Source organism: Netta rufina, assembly GCF_964035555.1.
Source record: "Netta rufina genome assembly, chromosome: 2".
Taxonomy (NCBI): Eukaryota; Metazoa; Chordata; class Aves; order Anseriformes; family Anatidae; genus Netta; species Netta rufina.
The window spans coordinates 67,609,427-67,627,424 of record NC_140124.1 but is presented as its reverse complement, the minus strand read 5'-3'; the positions used below and the strand labels follow the sequence as shown (position 1 = coordinate 67,627,424).

At 52.9% G+C, this 17,998-nt stretch overlaps 1 protein-coding gene across 3 annotated transcripts; it reads right to left on the bottom strand.

Annotated features, from left to right (window-relative positions):
- Window positions 1–411: 411 nt before the first annotated feature.
- On the bottom strand, window positions 412–17,499 carry TFAP2A (transcription factor AP-2 alpha; the record flags this gene model as incomplete). Of its 3 annotated transcripts, XM_084281875.1 has the most annotated exons (8): window positions 412–700; window positions 2,261–2,402; window positions 4,652–4,770; window positions 5,636–5,867; window positions 7,007–7,058; window positions 9,990–10,424; window positions 11,758–11,784; window positions 14,981–15,034. In XM_084281875.1, 8 exons carry the CDS (start codon window positions 15,029–15,031, stop codon window positions 412–414), a joined length of 1,347 nt encoding a protein of 448 aa, XP_084138001.1. The 3 variants fall into 3 exon arrangements, with proteins under 3 accessions (XP_084138001.1, XP_084138000.1, XP_084137999.1); XM_084281874.1 differs by lacking the exons at window positions 11,758–11,784; window positions 14,981–15,034 and adding an exon at window positions 17,467–17,499; XM_084281873.1 differs by lacking the exon at window positions 11,758–11,784 and having other exon boundaries at window positions 14,981–15,031.
- Window positions 17,500–17,998: the final 499 nt, after the last annotated feature.

The window sequence follows — 17,998 nt, the reverse complement described above, 5'->3', positions numbered from 1 at the left end:
ATTTTTAATATATTTTTAGAAAAAAAGGTCCTTTTTGTTTTGTTTTTGTTTTCCTCCTTTTGTTTTATTTAAAAAAAAAACGTCCACAAACTCAAGACAGAACTTTTTCTCTTTGCTGGCTCCGTCCCCCTGTTCTGTTCTCTTAGGCTCCAAACTGGAGTGGTAAAACGATGGTAGCAGCGGGGGAGAGGAGGGGCAAGTGAAAAGGGAAAAAATGGAAATGTGGATGTTGGGAAAGGGTGCGGGGAGAGGGCAGAGCAGTCCTGCAGAGTCAGAGAACAAGATTGGCAGAAGGACGCTCATTCTGTTGCTGTAGCCTGGGGTGCTGGGTGCAGGGAAAAGGGAGGAGGGAGACGAATGGACTGATGGGCTGTAAGGGGGGAAGGGAGAGGAGCTGGGGGGGGGGGATCCTCACTTTCGGTGCTTCTCCTCTTTGTCGCCGCTTTTGGTGCTGTTGTCTGTGTGGCTGTTGGGATTGTTGCTGAGGTACATTTTGTCCATGGCCTTGAGCGCCTCGGTGAGATAGTTCTGCAGGGCAGTAACAGCAGCGCACACCGCCGGGCTGCCGAAGCCGTGTGAGATGAGGTTGAAGTGGGTCAGGCAGCTCTGGATGCCCGGCTCCAAAATGGGGTTGGGCCGCGAGTTCCCCAGGGGAGATCGGTCCTGAGCCAGCAGGTCGGTGAACTCTTTACAGATCTGTCTGTAGCACAAATGGAGCAGAGAGACAGAGAGAGGGAGGGAGGGCAGGAGGGAGAGGAAGAGAGAGGGAGAGAAATGAACCATCGCTGTCAGCAGCAAAGTCTGTGTGTACTCCCTGCTAGATTACACAAGGCCCTGGATCAAGGGGGCTCCTGCCCCCGAGTGCACACATGCACACGCACTCTCCACCCGTCCTTCTGCACAACCTTTCCCCCGATTCTCACTCTTGGCAGGCAAGCACAAACCTCTTCCCCTCACCTCGCATACACGCACAATTGCGCACATGCCTCACGCCCCAGCCAATGCACAGGCAAACAACAAGCAGCACGCACACGCGAGCATCTTTTGCCCACCCCAGCAATCCCCGCATCGCACCCCTTCACCTACTTCCTACAAACACACATCCCTTCCCAGCTGGGTTTTGGAACAGAACTGTAACACAGTTTAAAGTTCTCCAGCGAAAGGGAACGGAAGAGATGGGGAGTAATATCCAAAGAAAGTTTTTCAGGGATTTATTCATGTTTTGGAACTGGAGAGAGCCTCGGGCCTCTTCCTGCATGAGGCTAAAATATGCCCACGTGTCAGGAAGAAAGAGTGAGGGCAGAGAGGGGAACAGAGGCTTTAAATTAGGGTATTCTGAAGCACTTATATATGTACATCTATATCTCGAAATCCGAAGGGACGTTGCCACAGAGGGGAAGGCTGACGCTAACTGGAGTCTGGAAATTTCCTTCCAGGGAGCCAGGAAGGGAGGATACGAGGGCACGGTGCAGAAGTGAGGCTGTATCACCTGCTCGCTGCACAAACGTTTGGGGAAATAACACACCTTATAGCAAGAGCTTAGAGGCGTGTTGAAATAGTTTGTGTTCTAAAACCCACATTAATGTCTTCCAGCCATAAACTGGCTCCCATCTTCTGCCTGCGCCCTCTGGCACTGTGCCCTTTGGTGACACCTCCAATGGTAATTAAGGGCTACTAAACAGCCCTTTTAATTTCCAGCAAACATATCAAAACAATCATTTTCTTTTCACACACCACCTGGAAGTCTAGTCAGCCCCACCAACAACAAACTCCACTAGCATTTTAACTGCGTACAGATTGGCATTTAAAATATATTTTTAATATCCCTACATTCACTAAGTAACCGAGCTCCTAGGGAAGAAAGAACCATTGCAGATTTTAATGAACTGAAATTGGTTTAATGCGCCAGTTTTATTTTACTGTCAATGGGAAACCTTCCCCTTCCACCTAAAGTGATAAGCTAAGTGAAAAGACCTGGAAAATGTTTTTCTTTGAAGAATTATTGCCTTTTCTTTAACTAAACATCCACCCACGATTTTCACAACTCACTTTCAAGGTAATCCTCACACAAACCAACTCGATGGAGATCAAGCTGGGTTATGCAGCAGTCCTAGAGCGTGAGGGCACACATTCCCTCACAATTTGCAAAACCATTAGCCACTGACTACGTGGCAAACACTTGCACACAAAGGCCCCAAACCCGGGTCTCTCGCCCTCCCCTCACAACTAAGCAACATGCCAGAAAGGTAAAATGTCTTACTTTGTAGCTAGAAGCATGTTTTTTCTTGTGACTTGCTCGTTTGGATCGGAATGTTGTCGGTTGAGAAATTCAGCTACTGCTTTGGCAGGAAATTCTGTCTCACAAACGTACCCAAAATCTCTAGCTAGATGCACTGCTTCTCCTGCAAAGGGAGATGCGGGAGGAAAACACACAGCTCATCAGTACACATGGCACAGAGGCAAAAATCCATTAGGAAAGAAAGTACTACCTTCTACTCAGGTTCTTCTAAAAGACTTGGACTTGTTTCTTTACAAAAAGGTATGGTAAGAAATGCTAATCACGTCTTACCGTGTAGGAATTGTCTTTGCTTCAGTTTAGGGCAATGCAAATGTGTATTTTCATGCCAGCCATTACAAGTGAAATCTCACACTAGATTTTTCTTTTTAAAGTTTCCATTGACTAACAGATTTTATACAGACCGGCTCCATGCACCTAGAATGTGCGCTTACATTTACACATACACATGTATACAACAGCCATTCATACATATTTCATTCAAAGCTATTTACTCCAGAAATATTTGTTTGCCTCGGCCATGTCTCTATATTCTTTTGCAACGCATCAATGATTAATATTGATCATAATTACTCCTAGAGCTCTTTTAAATAAAATGCATTAAACAGCTAAGTGTTTAAAATTTAACTTGATCGCATATAATTATACGTTCACCCCCAAACGATTAACCATGAGAATTTTAGGGTCATTCCACTGAGTCTGTCTGTTTTGTTGATTTTCAAATCTTTGGTTTTAATTTCCTGAACCAGTTGGTTTTTACTGCAGGGCTTCCTGCCATTAGCTCTAGCTCCGGAAGAACGCATGCGCCAATTAGAGCTTCAAAGCCTCAGTCCAGTGAGCTTGTTTCCATAAAATGGAGCGGATCATAAACAATAACAGTACTCTAGAAACTGCCTCATCGCTACAGGACTCAAAGCCCAAGCAATGTTTATACTATCATCCCCCCAAAATTAGCCACCACCACTAAGCTAACTGGAGATCAGGCCTCTGTTTTGCTTTTTATTTTTATTAAAAAAAAATAAAATCATTCTTTTAAAGCCATTGTATGCCAAAGCCAAGCAGAACAATAGATTATCATAAAACATCTTCCATATTCATTAACATCACAAATAATGTTAAGTGTCTACCAAATCTAGACTTTTTACAAGTTCTCCCCTCGTGATTTTAGTACGGTGTGTTGATGCAATTGCAAAGCCTTTTCAAAAACATGAAGACACAGTAATTTTCACGCAGTATAAATATAATACAGCTACTAATCTGATTTTTTTTTTAAAAAAAAAAAAAAGAAGTCTGGCATGGCACAGTGTTTCTTTCCCCATCCCTTTGAACATGAAACATCTCTAGCAGAACGCAAAGTGACAACAAAACAAAGCTACAAATTCCCTCCTACACAACCAAACTTAAGCTAACCTACACAGCCCGGGCTGAGGTTAAAAGCACTCTGCAGACTGAAGCAGTCCAAAACGTTGTGAAACCTACAAGTAAGGAGAAAGGAGGAGGATGTATTTTCTGGTCGTGGGTTTACTTTGTGCCAGCCAGGGTGGCAAAGCAACTGTTTCAAAACTAAATGATTGCAAAGTCTCAAGCTTCCCACCTCCAAGTTCTGAAAGCATAGGACATCTGAAGGTGTTAAAAGTAAGCGCACGTTTTCTGGCCAGAGCAAAGTAGAGGAGAATGATATAATGAAGGGAACATATGTTCTGAAAATGAGAACCAAAAGGGAAAGGGGGGAGTGCAACTTTGAGGCTTTCAGGACACCATTAATTCATAGCTTAGGTCAAGGATTCCCAAATTAATTCAGGAAGTAATGGTCACGCATTTCTCAAATGCAGATGTCGGAAAACTCAAATGATTTACTGTTATGTTGCTGGGGGCGGGAGGGAGGCGAATCCTAACATGGCTGCAGTTTTTGACATTTAAGATCGCCTAGTTGTCCACCGGTGGAAGAAGCATGGCAGCGACTCTGCTCCCTGTAACTTCTAATCCAGCACTGGCAAGACCAAGCCCGCAGCCCCCGCTTGCTGCCACCAACAAAACCAGTTTACACTGGGGAGGGATTACTGGCCTGACTACGGGAGTGGGACAGGACCCTGAAAAGATCTAGTCCAAAGCAAATCAACCAACGGTGGGACACACTGCTGAGTCTGCAGGACTCATGCAAGCCTGTTTCACATTAAAACAAAAGGCAGAGACGTACGTTTTTATCTGACCAAACACAACGATGCCTCAGCACTGACTCAGGGAAAAAAGAAAAAAAAGAAAGAAAAAAAAAAAAAAACTAAGCCTCGTCCTGCTGGGGAAAACCAATGGGAAAGGTTTATCCCACCAACCCTCCTGGCCCGTGGAGTCACTTACCCTCCACCAGCGAAGTGAGCAAGGTGACGTTAGCAGCTTTGCGCCTCCCGGCTGGCAGGTTTAGCCCTATTTTGTCCAGTTTCTCTCTGAGGGATCGCCCTCCATTTTTGGACTTTGCCCTGCACCACGACAGAAAGATGGTTAGAAAAGAGGGACAGGATTCGGCCCTGGACACCGTACTCCTACAGAAGGGGCGTTGAGGGGAGGTTTGGGGGGGATTTGCTATCTAAGGGGTGTTAAGCAGAGTTTTTTGGGGGAGATTCACCACCAAAGAGGTGTTGAGAGGAGGTTTTGGGGGAGGATGCCCCACTGAAGGGGTGTTGAGGGGAGGTTTTGGGGGAGAAAGGGCTGAAAGCTGAGCTAAATGCGTGGATACGAGCTGCACAGTGAGGTGACAACCCTCTTCGCACCCTCACCTGCCATGTCCCTGAAGGGGCCGCCTGCTCTCTGGCGAGGGCCAGTACATTATTTCACTAGCTGGGAAGGTCAGGAGCCCACACCACCACACATGAACGGGGAGACGAATGCACAGGGGTTCATCTCCCCACAGATGAGCTTCCTGACAGAGATGGGGACAGGAGACGGACCACTTTGGTCAATTAACCCTGGAGTTTATTGCCTGCGTTTTGTCCCTTGGAGTTTATTCCCTGCCCAAACACTCTTTAATTGTCTGGACTACGTTACAGCGGGGGGGTGGGGGTGGTCTCCACAGCCCAGGGGTTTGGGGGTGCCACTGCTATTGGGGTACATGACGTGACGGAGGGGCACCCACTCCAGGCAGCATCGCCGTGGCTGGAGCGCCCCCCGCCCCCTTTCTGCCGGCTCTGCCCCGACCCCTGGCGGCAGGGGGGGTGCGCGCTGAGCCCCCCCCCCCCCCATTCCCCCCCTTCTCAGCTCGCGGGCGCCCGTTAGGGCACAGACAGACAGACAGACAGACAGACAGACACACGGAGCGGAGCCCGCCGCCATCCCGCCGCCCCTCACCTCCGCAGCACTCCGCCCAGCAGGGAGGCGTTGAGGCACTCGGGCGGCGAGAGGCGTCGCTGCACTTCCGCCACCGTGACCTTGTACTTGGAGGTGGAGCTGAGCAGCGAGAGGCGGCCCGGCACCGAGCAGAAGACCTCGTTGGGGTTGACCACCCCGCCGAAGAGCGCGTCCTTGTTGATGGGGATGGAGGAGACGGCGTTGTTGTTAGACTTGGAGAGGGACACGGGGCCTGCAGGGAGGGAGGAGCAGGGCGGTGAGGGTGAGGAGCGGGCGGGGAGACGGGGCAGGAGGAGGAGGAGGAGAGGCGGCCGCCGGGCTACGGGAGGGGGGGTCCGGGGGGGGGTGAGGCGAGGGCAGGCACCCCTTGGTCCGCAGCGGGAGAGCGGAGCGGCTGCCCGACACCAGAACAACGCCACCAGAAGAGGGAAAACAAACGGGGCGCCCAGCGCTGGACGCCGAGGGAGGCGATTCCCGGGGGGCCGCGGCCACCCGCGCCCCTTTTCCCTCTGCCGGGGCCCAGCGGGAGCCTTCGGGCTCCGTCCTCGCCCGTGCCCCCCAGCCCCGGCCCGAAGGGGCCCCCGCCGTTTTGGATAGATGGCTTGTGACATTAATAGCTCTGGGAGGGCTAATAGATACGCCAGGAGTTAAACGAACTCTTGAGATTACTAATAAAAGAGCCAATTATCATGTCGGCTCGGAAAGAGCATCTCTTAAGATTTATTCCTTGCACGTCTAATTTGACGTGACAAAGGCTTCGCGGGCAGGGGAAGGGGACAAAACTTTAAGCGCAGCGGCTGGGCTCGGGGGGAGAGTGGTGTGAGCCGGCACCTTGCTTGGCACAGCACCCCCGGGTGGCTTTGCACCTTCACACCGAGAGCAGAGCGCCCTGTGCCGCCTTCCCATCCGTCTGCTTCCCATCCGGAGCACGGTGGGAGCGCACGTCCGAGCGGAGACATGCCGACAGTGCCCCGCATACACCGCTCCGGGACCGGCCTCCCAGCAGTTTCAGCTTCCCAGCAATTTCAATCTCAAGCAAAGCAAAGAGCACAAAGCTAAGCACAACTCATCTCCCAGCATCTAGCCCCTTGCTCTCCAGCAGCCCAGCTACTCTCCACTGCACTTTAGCCACAAAAACACGAAGGGGAAGGAAGAGATTGTTCTCCTCCAGAGCCCAGTTTGGTAACAACGATTAAATACCGATGCTCTGCACAGAGCTGGGAAGGGAGCCACTTGCTGAGGCACCAGAGCACCGGCTCGGCTTTGTTGGACATTTCCAGGGCAGGGCTGAGCCCGGCTACCCTGCTCTGCCTCTGAGCCCCTGGCCAGCGGCGCCCAGGCTCTGCCACCACGCGCGAGGAAGCAGCTCACCTTTCTTAATTACAGTTTGATCCGGGATGTTAATACCGGGGTCTTCTACGTGCTGCAACGAAAGGGAGAGAGGCGGGCTGTCAGTGCGCGGCGCCGGCGAAAGGCAGCGGGGCGTGGGAGGGGAGCCCCGGAGGGCACCGGGCAGAGGGAAAGCGACAACGGGGGGGCGGAGAGGAGACGGGGTTCGGGGGCGCTTCCTTCGCACGGAAGAACCCTGCCTCCCTCCCCGCTCATCTCCACGAAAAACGAGAAAAAATAATAATGCTAACAACAACAACAGCAAAAAAGAACAAAGATCCACCCCACACCCTCGGGACTCGTCCTGCCGAGCCCGACGCCCGGTCGGCCTCCAGCCTCCCTTTCTGCCTCCCCGGCCCGGCCTCTCCCCGCCGCAAGGGAGCACAAAGAAGCGCCCGCACCGCACCGACGGGGCGAGCCGAGCCGAGCCGAGCCAAGCCGGGCCGAGCCCCTGCAGCCCCGGGGTCCCCACTATTGTCCGCTCGCACTTTTGCGCGCTGGAGGCTGCAGATGGGGTTTTGCGCGCCCGCGCCGCAACGTGATTAGAAAGTCAAATGAAATCATGTTTTCTAATTCAAAAAAAATGACAAGCGATATAATGTCTGGCTGTGTTTACAAATTAACACCAGTGGTGCTGAGATAGAAGATTTCGCAATCGTTACAAAACACAGGCATTACCATTTAAAAAACTATTACTTCCTTCTCTAGTCTTTGTCCAACAATAATACTGATTCTAACATTTTCCATTCTGTCTTGGATTTATGCTCCTGTTAATTGTGCCTGATCTCAATGATTCCGGGTGGATGGTACTAAGTTGCTTTATTACAGGTTTTATTATACTCAATGCTCTCATTTGTAACTTGCCTAAAGTGCTTCTGGATTTAAGTATAATTAAATTGAGAAATGTTCAGAAATGACTACTGCTGCAGTTCTTGTGTTTTAACTATATGGGGAAATATGATCCCTTTATGCATGCACCCTAAACCCATAAAGTAAATGTAGTGTGGCATAATACTTTTATTTGTGTTATTTCTACACATATTCCATACAGGGAGGACTGTTAAGTTTAAAATCCCACAGAGATATTTATGATTAAATAATTTTCACCGTCTACTTGATTTTCTTAAATATTTAGCGGTCCCTTTTATTAAAGGTTAGCTGTTGCAGCAACAGAAAATTTTGAAAAATCACGCTTTCCACGACCCAAATTTCTGCAAAGGATTTTGTTGTTGTTGTTTCATAACTAGATAAATGCTCTCAAAAGATACATTATCTTATTTTTATGCCTTCCTTCATGCATCCTGCTGATTCAGTTTTACAGAGAGTAAAATAAAATTGGCTGGGCTGGTTTAAGGATTTAAACCAGATGGCATTTGGTTTTCATAAACTATAGCAATGCTATTAATTCATAGATCTTACAAAGGCAAATAAAATGATTTGTACTTAAAATATCTGCACAAGAGGCTTCCCAAGCCAGCCCACTGCAACAAAGCACAATCACAGTGAGGGGGAATTCAAGAGAACATTTTAGGTCACGTTCCTACAGCAGTCAGGGGCTCACAGTCAACAAATTAGTTTATTCTTACTATTGCCTCCGTGTTATTTTATATCAGGTTAAAAGAATCGACCTGTTTTTAACGGATCCAAATTGCTTACTAAATCCTCCACTTTGGGAAACATATGCGTTTATTGCAAAACTGCTAAACATAACCAGCAATTTTCTGTGGCTAATTTAGCCAGATGAGGGCTGTAATAAATTCACTATTTTCCCCGAATATGATTTACAAAAGATTTCAAAATGACCCCCCAAAATAGGTAAGTTCATCTGAACATTATCCTTGCAACACGAAACTGTACTCATTAAACTGTCAGCGAATATATTGTTGTAATATTTGATCCTGTAATTTGGGATGGCATTTCAGCAAAAATCACATCCAGATACCACAATTCCCTCCTCCTCTTTCCTCGTTGCAAAGTAAAGCAGCTTCAGCCCCTTAGCACAAGCTCTGTGGGCTTTAATAAATTTATTGGCATGTTCTAATTCTATTTTCAGGGAGAAACCCAGAAAGATGAACTTTGATCACAAGCAGTCATTCCTATCACATTGCATAAGGCCACTTTCCTAACTGAACAATAGCACGGCTCACTTTGTAAATAGCCCTCGTGCTAATGTCATGCTTAATTAGGAATCATTTTTTAATCTGTATTTATTGATAACAAAATTAGATCCCCCAAATAACGCACCACCCAATAGGCTCCAAACATTTAATTTAATATAGGGTGTAGCAGGTCTGGCTAGAATTTGATAACCTATAGCTAATGATTTATGAGGTCATCCCTCTGCACTACTGCTAAAAGAATAAGGCAGCATTTTAATATACCTCTCCTCTGATTTGTCAATTAATTCCTTTGGAGAAGAGGATCTGCCCGTATCCTCTTACAACTTTAGATGTCATTATCCTGTATGCCAATTCTGTAATCATGGGGAACATTTTTTTTTTCTTTTAAGACCACTTTCACCCACTTTTATTTTTTTCCCCTTTTCTTTCCCCTCTTTCCCTTTACGTTTGCCTGAGAGGACATTTAATGAGATCTCGCATTTCAGACTAATGCTTTTCCCAAGGCAGCGAGAAATCCCCAAATGCACGGCCCTGTGGTGATATTATACATTCTTCCAATCGTAACAGCTTATTGTCATTGAGAAGGAAAGATATTGTTAACGATGACAGTAATTTGATTTATTTATATTTTAGCGGGCACGCTAACAGGGAGGCATCGTGCAGGGATGAAACGCGAGAACCCATTGTTCTGTGTGGGGGGCTCAGGGTCTCCTTGCCCCCCTCCCTTTTTTGCTTAGTGGGGAGAAGGTCTGGGGGGAGACCCCCTTCCCCTTGCCCTCTGCCCCCCCGAGGGATGTGGGGAGTGATGCCGGAGGGATGCAAAGGGCCCGAGCAGCGGGGCTTACCGGCACGTCCTCGATGGCGTGAGGGATGGAGTGTAGGGGCAGGTCAGCCAGCCCCGAGCCCAGCCCGTGCGGGGCATGCAGCAGGTCGTCGTGCCGCCGGTAGTCCCTCCGGGGGTCCAAGCCCGAAAGCTGGTGGGGGAGCCCCCGGTGCGTGTGCAGGAGCCCCGTTTCCTGGCTCTGCCTCTGTCCCGGCCATCCAGGGTGCTGGGGCTGCGGCTGGGCGTGGAGGGGGTTGAGGCTGTAGGGGTCGTTCACGTGGGAGTAGGGGTCCTGAGACTGGGGGTAGATGGGCTGGTAAGGGGGGGGGAAGTAGGGAGGCTGGAAGTCGGCGTTGGGGGTATGGGAGAGCGGCGGGGCGCTGGTGTAGGGGGACTGACCCACGGTCCCCAGCTGGGGCAGCCGGGCCGTCCCGTTGCTGGTGCTGTCGTGGCGCTCCTAGGGTGTGGGGGTGTCAAAATGGGGAGGGGGGGGGGGTTAGGGGGGAAGGACACGGGGAGGAGAAGGAGGGGGGGAGAAAAGAAAAACAAAAGATAAAATCAAACTGTTTCTCGTCAAAAGCGGCTTCCAAATTTCACCCGCCGGGCGATCCGCCTGCTCGGAGGCAGAGCTGAGGATTTTTCTGCCCCCCCCACCGCCCTTTCAACAAAATCCTGAGGTACTCTCGCTTCTCGAATAATAACAATAACAACGACGATAGCAGCGGCGATAGCACTACTCATAGCAGGACTGCTCACAACAATTCATGAAATGTTGCGGCGGCACAGCGTGGATTCACAACAGATCGCGCCCGGGCATTGCAGGAGCAGGTATTTCCCGCAAATAGAAAGAATCATTTCTAAGCGTGCCGTAGGAAAATAATAATAAGAATAACGCTCTTGCCACCCAAAAAACGCTCCTGCCGGCCCTGAGCAAAATTAAGACGGAGTCAGCCGCCGAGATTACTGCTAACGCATCCCAAGAAAAACGTGGGAAATCAAAGACCACTGCCATCTTGTTACCAGAAGACGCCGAAATGGGCTCTGACCACCCACCCGTTCCCCTTGCAACTTTGGGGAATGTGTCGGGGCGAAGGCACTGCCGCGGGGCCCCTCCGCAGCCCACCCGGGGGCAAAGCCGCACCGAGCCCCCCGTTTGCCCGAGGGAAATAGGGGTCGGCGGGGGGATGCGGGATCCCCGGCTCTGGAGGCTTCTGAGGCCGGGCAAAAGAGCCCGCAGGTACGTCCGGGGAAAAAGGCATGGCCTCCGCGGAGGAGGAGAAGGAGGAGGAAGAGGAGGAGAAGGAGGAGGAAGGGGGGGTCGGAGGGAAAGGGCCACGGGCCCGCAAAAAGGAAACGGGAAAGCTGGAAATATCCCGTTTGCAGGTGGCAAGGGGGAGAAATCTGAGCGGCGGGGTCCAAGCAAAGCCTTTTGCCGTTTGCAAACCAAAAATAAATAAAATAAAACAAAATAAAAACGAAACAAAATAAAAACGAAATAAAATAAAAACGAAATAAAATAAAAACAAAATAAAATAAAATAAAAATCGTAGGGGGAGAAAAAAAAACGAAACGAAGAAAAAAAAAATCACGAGAGTGAGCGAGAAGGAAAAAAAAAAAAAAAAAAAGACAGAGAGAGAGAAGGGAAGGTAAAGCACCGATTTAATAAAAATGCAGGAAGGAAAAAGAGCCCTCTCCAGCACGCTGGATGCGAAAGCCCGGCTGCCACCGCCACCAACAATAGCAACACCCAGCACCCGATCCCCCTCCGAGAGAGCCGCGAAGCCACTCACCATAGCCGAAAAACTGTGCACTAACATCTGCGAAGAGTCGGGGGGTTACGAGGCAGGGCAGAAAAAAATAACGATAATAACAACAACAAAAAAGCAGAGCAAAGTGACCGGAGCTGCGCGCACAGCCCCCGGCGGAGCCTGCGCGGGCGCGGAGGGAGCGCGGCCGGAGCCCGGCGCTAGGCGCGGGGGGGACCGGGGCGCCGGGGCTGCTCCGCGGGTGCGCCACGATAATCCATCAGAACTTGCACCGATCCCGGCTGCCCTTCATCGGCTCTTGCAAAGGCGAGCTCTCTCTCTATCCTGGCGTGGTGTGAGGAGTCAAAGTTGGTCGCTTTTTTTTTTTTGGTTTTGCGCTTTTTTTTTTTTTTTTGCCTTTTTTTTCCCGCTTTTTAGCGTGTGTGTGTTTGTTTCTTAATCCTTTTTTTTTTTCTCCTCTGTCTCTCTTTTTTTTTTTTTTTCTCCTTTGACTTAGCTGCTGGTTCACTTGAGCTCCTAATAACAGATCTGCTGCCTTCCTGGAGACTCCTAATAGCAGATATTCATGACTATTAATATTACACGAATACTTAATAAGGGAAGAATGGCTGGAAATCGAGCGTGAAGCGAGAAGGCAACTCAAGGCAGAGCCTGTTCTAAATGACGTCCATTGAATGAAGAATCAGTGTATCTAATCAGAGATGGGGGAGAGGGAGAGAGAGAGAGAGAGGGAGAGAGAGAGAGAGAGAGACAAAAAGGGAGAGAGAGGGAGAGCGAGAGGGGGGACATGCTGCTGCGTCTGACGAATCACAGGAAAGGGGCAACATTTTAAAAGGTTGCAGGGCATGCAAAAGTGAAAGAGAAAGAGATCTGGAGAGAGGGAGAGGGTGGGAGACGGGAGGGCGTGCGGCGGGAGCGGGGGGGGGGGGCGAAAAGGGGGGGGAGGACGGGCAGAAAGAGAGAGGGGAGGGGGCGCGGGATCCCCCCTTCCTTCCCTTCGCTTCCTTCCCCTTCCCTTCCCTCCCACCAGTCCATCTTCCCCTGCCCCCGCGGGCCGGCGAGGGCGCACCTCGGGCTGCGGCTGCTGGGCGAAGCCGGCCTCAAAGCCCACGGCGAAGAGCGGCTGCTGGCTCCCCGCTTGGCTCTTGCTACCCTCCGAGGAGCCCCCGCCGCCTCCTTTCCGCGGGGTGGGCTCCGGGGGGCCGCCCCCCCCCGCTGCTGCCGCCGCCGCCCCGTCCATGCCTCGACGGCGCCCCGCCGGGGGGCTCCCAGCGCCGCCGAGCCGGCTCGCCTCCGTGCGTCCCGGAAAGCGGCTGGGAAAGTTTTTTGGTCTTTTTTTTTTTTTTTTGGGTGTCTCCCCTGCTCCGTCTCAGCCCTCCTCCGCCTCCCCGTCGCCGTCCTCCTCTTCCTCCTCCTCCTCTTCGAGGCCGAGGCGAGCCCGGGGTAGGGGGCTGGGGATCCCCGGGAGCATTCACCGGGCTCCCCTCGGCCCCCCTTCTCGGAGGAGCCGGGAAAAGAAAGAAGGGGGGAAAAACAGCGGGCGGGGAAGGAAGGGAAGGGAAGGAGGGCGGGGGGGAGAGGGAGACGGGAAAAGAGGCACGGCGAGAGCTTCTCCCGGCCCAGACAAGCCGGGGCTCCGGCGCAACCCGTCGGACTGGCTGCGCAACTCCCCAGCTACTCCCTCGGCCGGGCGCTGCTCCACTTTCCGCCGCCCGGCCACGCAACGGCGACGGGAACGGCCGGGCTGCGCCCCGCCGCTCTCCCCCAGGTTCTTTTCTTTCCCCAGAGCCTGCCCCTCACTGGGCAGGAGCTCCCTCCCCCCCATTTTTTCCCCCCTTCCCCCGCAAACCCCCTTGCAGCCCGCATCCCCTTCCCAGGAGTGGCATCCCGCAGCCGGGGGCAGCGGGGTGCCACATCCCCTCAGCGCGGGGGCGACAAAAGGCAGTGAGGACGAAATCCCACGCCTAAAAATCCCATGTCCTGGGTGGGGGAAGAAGGGGAGAGGTACGGCTTGCTCCCCAAGTCCAGCCAGGGGAAAGCGCTTAAGAAAAAAAAAAATAAATAAAATAGAAAGATAGCCCTGACACTTCATTCCTAGAAATCAGGCTTCCGCCAGCAAGTGGATCTAAGTGCTCGGCTCCCACGCCGGGAGAGCAGCTTCATCCCAACGGCTTGATCCAGGACCCGAGCACCAAATAATTTAATCTCCGGCAAGCACGGCGAGTCCTCCATCCCTTTCCTACGCTACAGCATCACCAAAAGCCGCGGCGGGGGAGGACGGGAGCGTGCCCCCCCGCTCCTTTGGCATGGATGCCGGCAGAGGCTCCGCCGAGGCTGAGGCTGCCTCCCCGCCCGGCTCAGCACCAAAGAAATACATTCATTTGCACAGTGCAGTCCTTTATTGCGCGGTTCGAGTGCACGGCACAGGCAACTTTTGCAAAACGCATGACAAGGGTATTCGTTGGTTTGGGACGAGGCAAACCATTCCAGGCACGGCTCTTCTTTTTCTTCATCTTCTCCTTTCTGGAAGGTCAAAAGCCACTCGCCTCTTTCTCAAGAGACAGATGCACACCCATACACACACGCACGCACCCGGGGCTATGCTGAACGTCTCCCAGCCCGCGTTAGGTGGGCGCTGCACTCCCAGGAGGACCCAAAATCCTTGCCCAGAGCCAGGGGAGTGCGGCCCTGCGGGGCGGAGGCTGGCTGGGGGGCGCCGCTCCGCAGCCCCGGATTGCGGCTCCACAGCTGGCCCCGCAAGGCACGCAGCTCGCAACGAGCGAGCCGCGGCTCCAGCGAAATATAGGATTTTAGGCGTCGGTCCCGAGTAGATCTATAGGGGTGCCCCGGGCACCTGGTGTGCGAGAGCGATTCTTTCTCTTCCCTTTGTCTCCTTGCCCTTTCATTCATCCAGCCATCCGTCCATCCAGCCATCCATCCACACGGATGAGCGTAGTAGCATCCTACAGAGCCTTATCTAGAGAGGATCTACCTAGAGACAAGACCGCTGCTGCATCCTCCGTCCTGCTTGTCTTCCCTCACACACTGCCGACAAAGCTGGGTTTCCACAAGCCCCGAAGTTCCTGGGGAAGGACCCCAGCCCCTCTCCAGCTGCAGGACCGCGAGGAAGCCTGGCGAAGGAGCAGAAGTTTTCCTAAACGAAATTCAGAGATCGATGGATGCTGCGGGGTCCTGCTCGCAGCTGAGGGGCCCGGGGCTCTCTGCCCCGGCCCGGGAAAGCGCTTACCTCACATTCCTCATACTTGATATTATCCGTCAGTTTCCAAAGCATTTTCATGGATTGGCGTGAGAGAGGATTTGTTTCTCCCTGCCTTTCACTAAAGTGGTGCCTCTGGTATGCGGAGCGCGGCTGGCGGAGGCTGTGCACTGCTCCTCTGCGCGCTCTGAGATCTCCCTCTAATGGTCGAAACTTTTCCCTTTTCCAGCTCTTTACCAACAGCCTAATCGCCTCATTAGCATATCAACAATAGCCCAATTGCTCTCCAGCACAACAACCTGCAGCGGCGGACACAGGTACAACGGACCCACGGGCCACGGGGCTTTGCCGAGCCACGCGTGGGGGCAGAGGCCTTTGACCACCCGTGCGCGGCTCCCTCCGCCTGCCTGGAGTTTGGGACTAGCCGAGAAGCCACCCTTCTCGTTCCTTTTTAGGGTTTTTCCTCCTCTTTCCATCGGGTTGAAAACACCCAAGAGGAGAGCAACGAGACCCGGGCCGCGCTCTGTCCAGGCTGATTGCTCTCTGCGGAAGCTGCTGCCGCCCTCCGGCTTTGATTTTTTTTTTTTATTATATTTTTTGGTGGATACTTAAAAAGCTTCTGTCTTTTACAAACTATTTGCTTCCTCTCGGGTCTGTTGGCTATTGCTCTTCAAACAAACAAACAAAAACCAACAACGTAACCTCCCAGACAGCATTGAGCGAGCGGTAACGCGAACGCATCAGGAGCCAAAAAGTCTTTTGCAAGCACTTCGGCGGAGGGACAGAACAATGGCCATAATAAAACTTGGGTTGTTTCTTAGGTGGAGCGCTTCGTTTGCCTAACAATCCACTGCTAACTGAGCGCTCCTCCTGCCCTCCTCTAGGGCTTCTTTTCCAACCTCCTCTTTTTTTTTTTTTTTTTTGTTTGTTTCCCGCGATGCCCAGCCGAAATGTTTCTTTTCTGTTGCTCCATTTCCCCATTTTTTTCCCCTCCTTGCGGCCGCTGCCTCGGGCCTGGCACGGCTCGAACGGGTCGGGCCCCCAGACCCGCTGCGGAGCGGGGCGCGCAGGGGACCTCCAGACCTGGGAAACCCCCCCAGGGGGCACCGCCCGACACCGAGGCCGCATTCACCGCCTGCGGGAGCGAGCAACCCTTCAGGCCGCGGGGAACCCCTATGGGTGCCCACGGGGGAGCCGAAACACGCTGCCCTGCGCGCCCCCAGCCCCAAAATGCAGCGCTCCCCCCCCTCCATTCCCTACCCCTCGATGCTCTTCTTTCTTTCCCCCTCTCCCCTCACCAGCTCTTTTGTCTGCAAATGGCAGGAGAGTAAATTGTTGGTTTTACTCCCATTGAGGTTCAAATGGAGCTGGCAGATTAAGGCCGGCTAATGCGGGCCGGGGGAGGAGGGAACCCAGGGGGTCGCCGCGCCTTAGCGCCGGCCTGGCGGGGCACGGCCGAGGAGTGCGGAGCCCCCCGCCCAGGACCACCCGGGGCAGCCCCCCGAGGCTGCGGGCACGGCTCCGCACGGCCCAGCAAAGCCGCAGGGGTGGCTTGGCGAAAAGGAGGGAAGGGGCACACGGCGAACTCAGGAGTGAATTTCAAGGCAGATAGCCTGTAGGTGGAATCGTGTAAGGGTTGCTTTTAGGAGAAAATTATTATTATTAATAATAATAATAATAATAATAATAATGAAATCCTTTTTTGATCACTTCTGCGCGCCGACCTGATAAAATAACGCCCGGACTAACTTGGAAAATAACTTGAGAGATATTTTTGTTTACTGCATGTTTTCCCGCAGAAAACTTACTGCTACATCCCCCCCAACTCCTAAATCCCCCTCCCCCCCCCCCCCCCCCAAAGAAAGAAAGAAGAAGAAAGCAGCACAAGGAAAGACTTAGTCGCGAGAATCGAAAAGTTGGGAGCAGAAAAGATGGGCTCCCATCTTGCGCTGCACTGTCCGGGAAAAAGTAAATCGTTTTCGGCAGCAAAAACATGAGTGCTTTAACTGCCCCCTTCGCCTCCGCTTTTTATTAACTGCCCAAATCGCGGCCGCACGTTCCGGAGGCTGTGGGATTTCCCAAAACTACCCCAGTTACTCCACGCGTGGCGGCTCCCTCGTGGGGTGGGGGGACCCTACGGCCCCATGGGGTCGGGGCCACGCTGCTACCCCCCAAGCCACCCTCCCCGATTTCAACTCGTCTCGGGGGCCGCTCCTGGCACCTCTCCGGCCAAGTAGGAACCGCGGGGGGCTTTTTTTTTTTTTTTTTCCCCATGGGATAGGCTCGGGGGAGCCCACGGCGTGGCTGTCCCCCTGCAACAGGTAGCAAGCGGTGGGATTGGGCTGGGGGGGCGCAGGTAGGCGCACCCCACAATTTAGCCCTCTCCTTCCCCCGCAGCCAGCGGCCGCAGGGCCCGACGCCTTTCCCCGTTCCAGCCCTATCTCCCCTCCCAAAATAACAACACCACCCCAAAACAACAACAACAAAAATCCAACAGCGAAGGAGGCTCGCGTTACCTGCCAGTCCCCCATTTTGGCAAGGATGGACATCCTGGCTGCGGGCTGCGTATCCCCAGATCCCCGCTGGTCATGGACTGCGATTTACCCGCGACGCCTGTGGGTAAATCCTCCCCTTACCTGCGCCGGGACTCTCTCACCTGGCCATAAAGAGCTGGGTGCTCCCTGCCTGCGCCTGCGCGCTACTTGCGCGCTGCCTGCGCGCTGCCCCCCGCCGCCGCGCAGCCCCGGGGCTGCCCCGGGCCGGGGTGGGGACGGGCGAGCCCCCTGCCCTTCTATTCCTCCCCTCCCCGGGGGGGGAGCGGCGGGTCCCTCGGGGACGAATTCCTAACTGCGACAGTGATGATGATAATAATAATAATAACAACAATAACCGGCCTACAATAGCAGCCCTAAATACAAAGCGCCTCGGGGCTGGGGCTTCCGAACTAGCCCGAGGGGGGAACGGGGATGCTGCAAGTTGCCGGGAGAGCTGGGAGGAAATAAGAGAGACGCAGAAGATCTTCCCAGCCCCCCTATGAGGGGGTAAAGG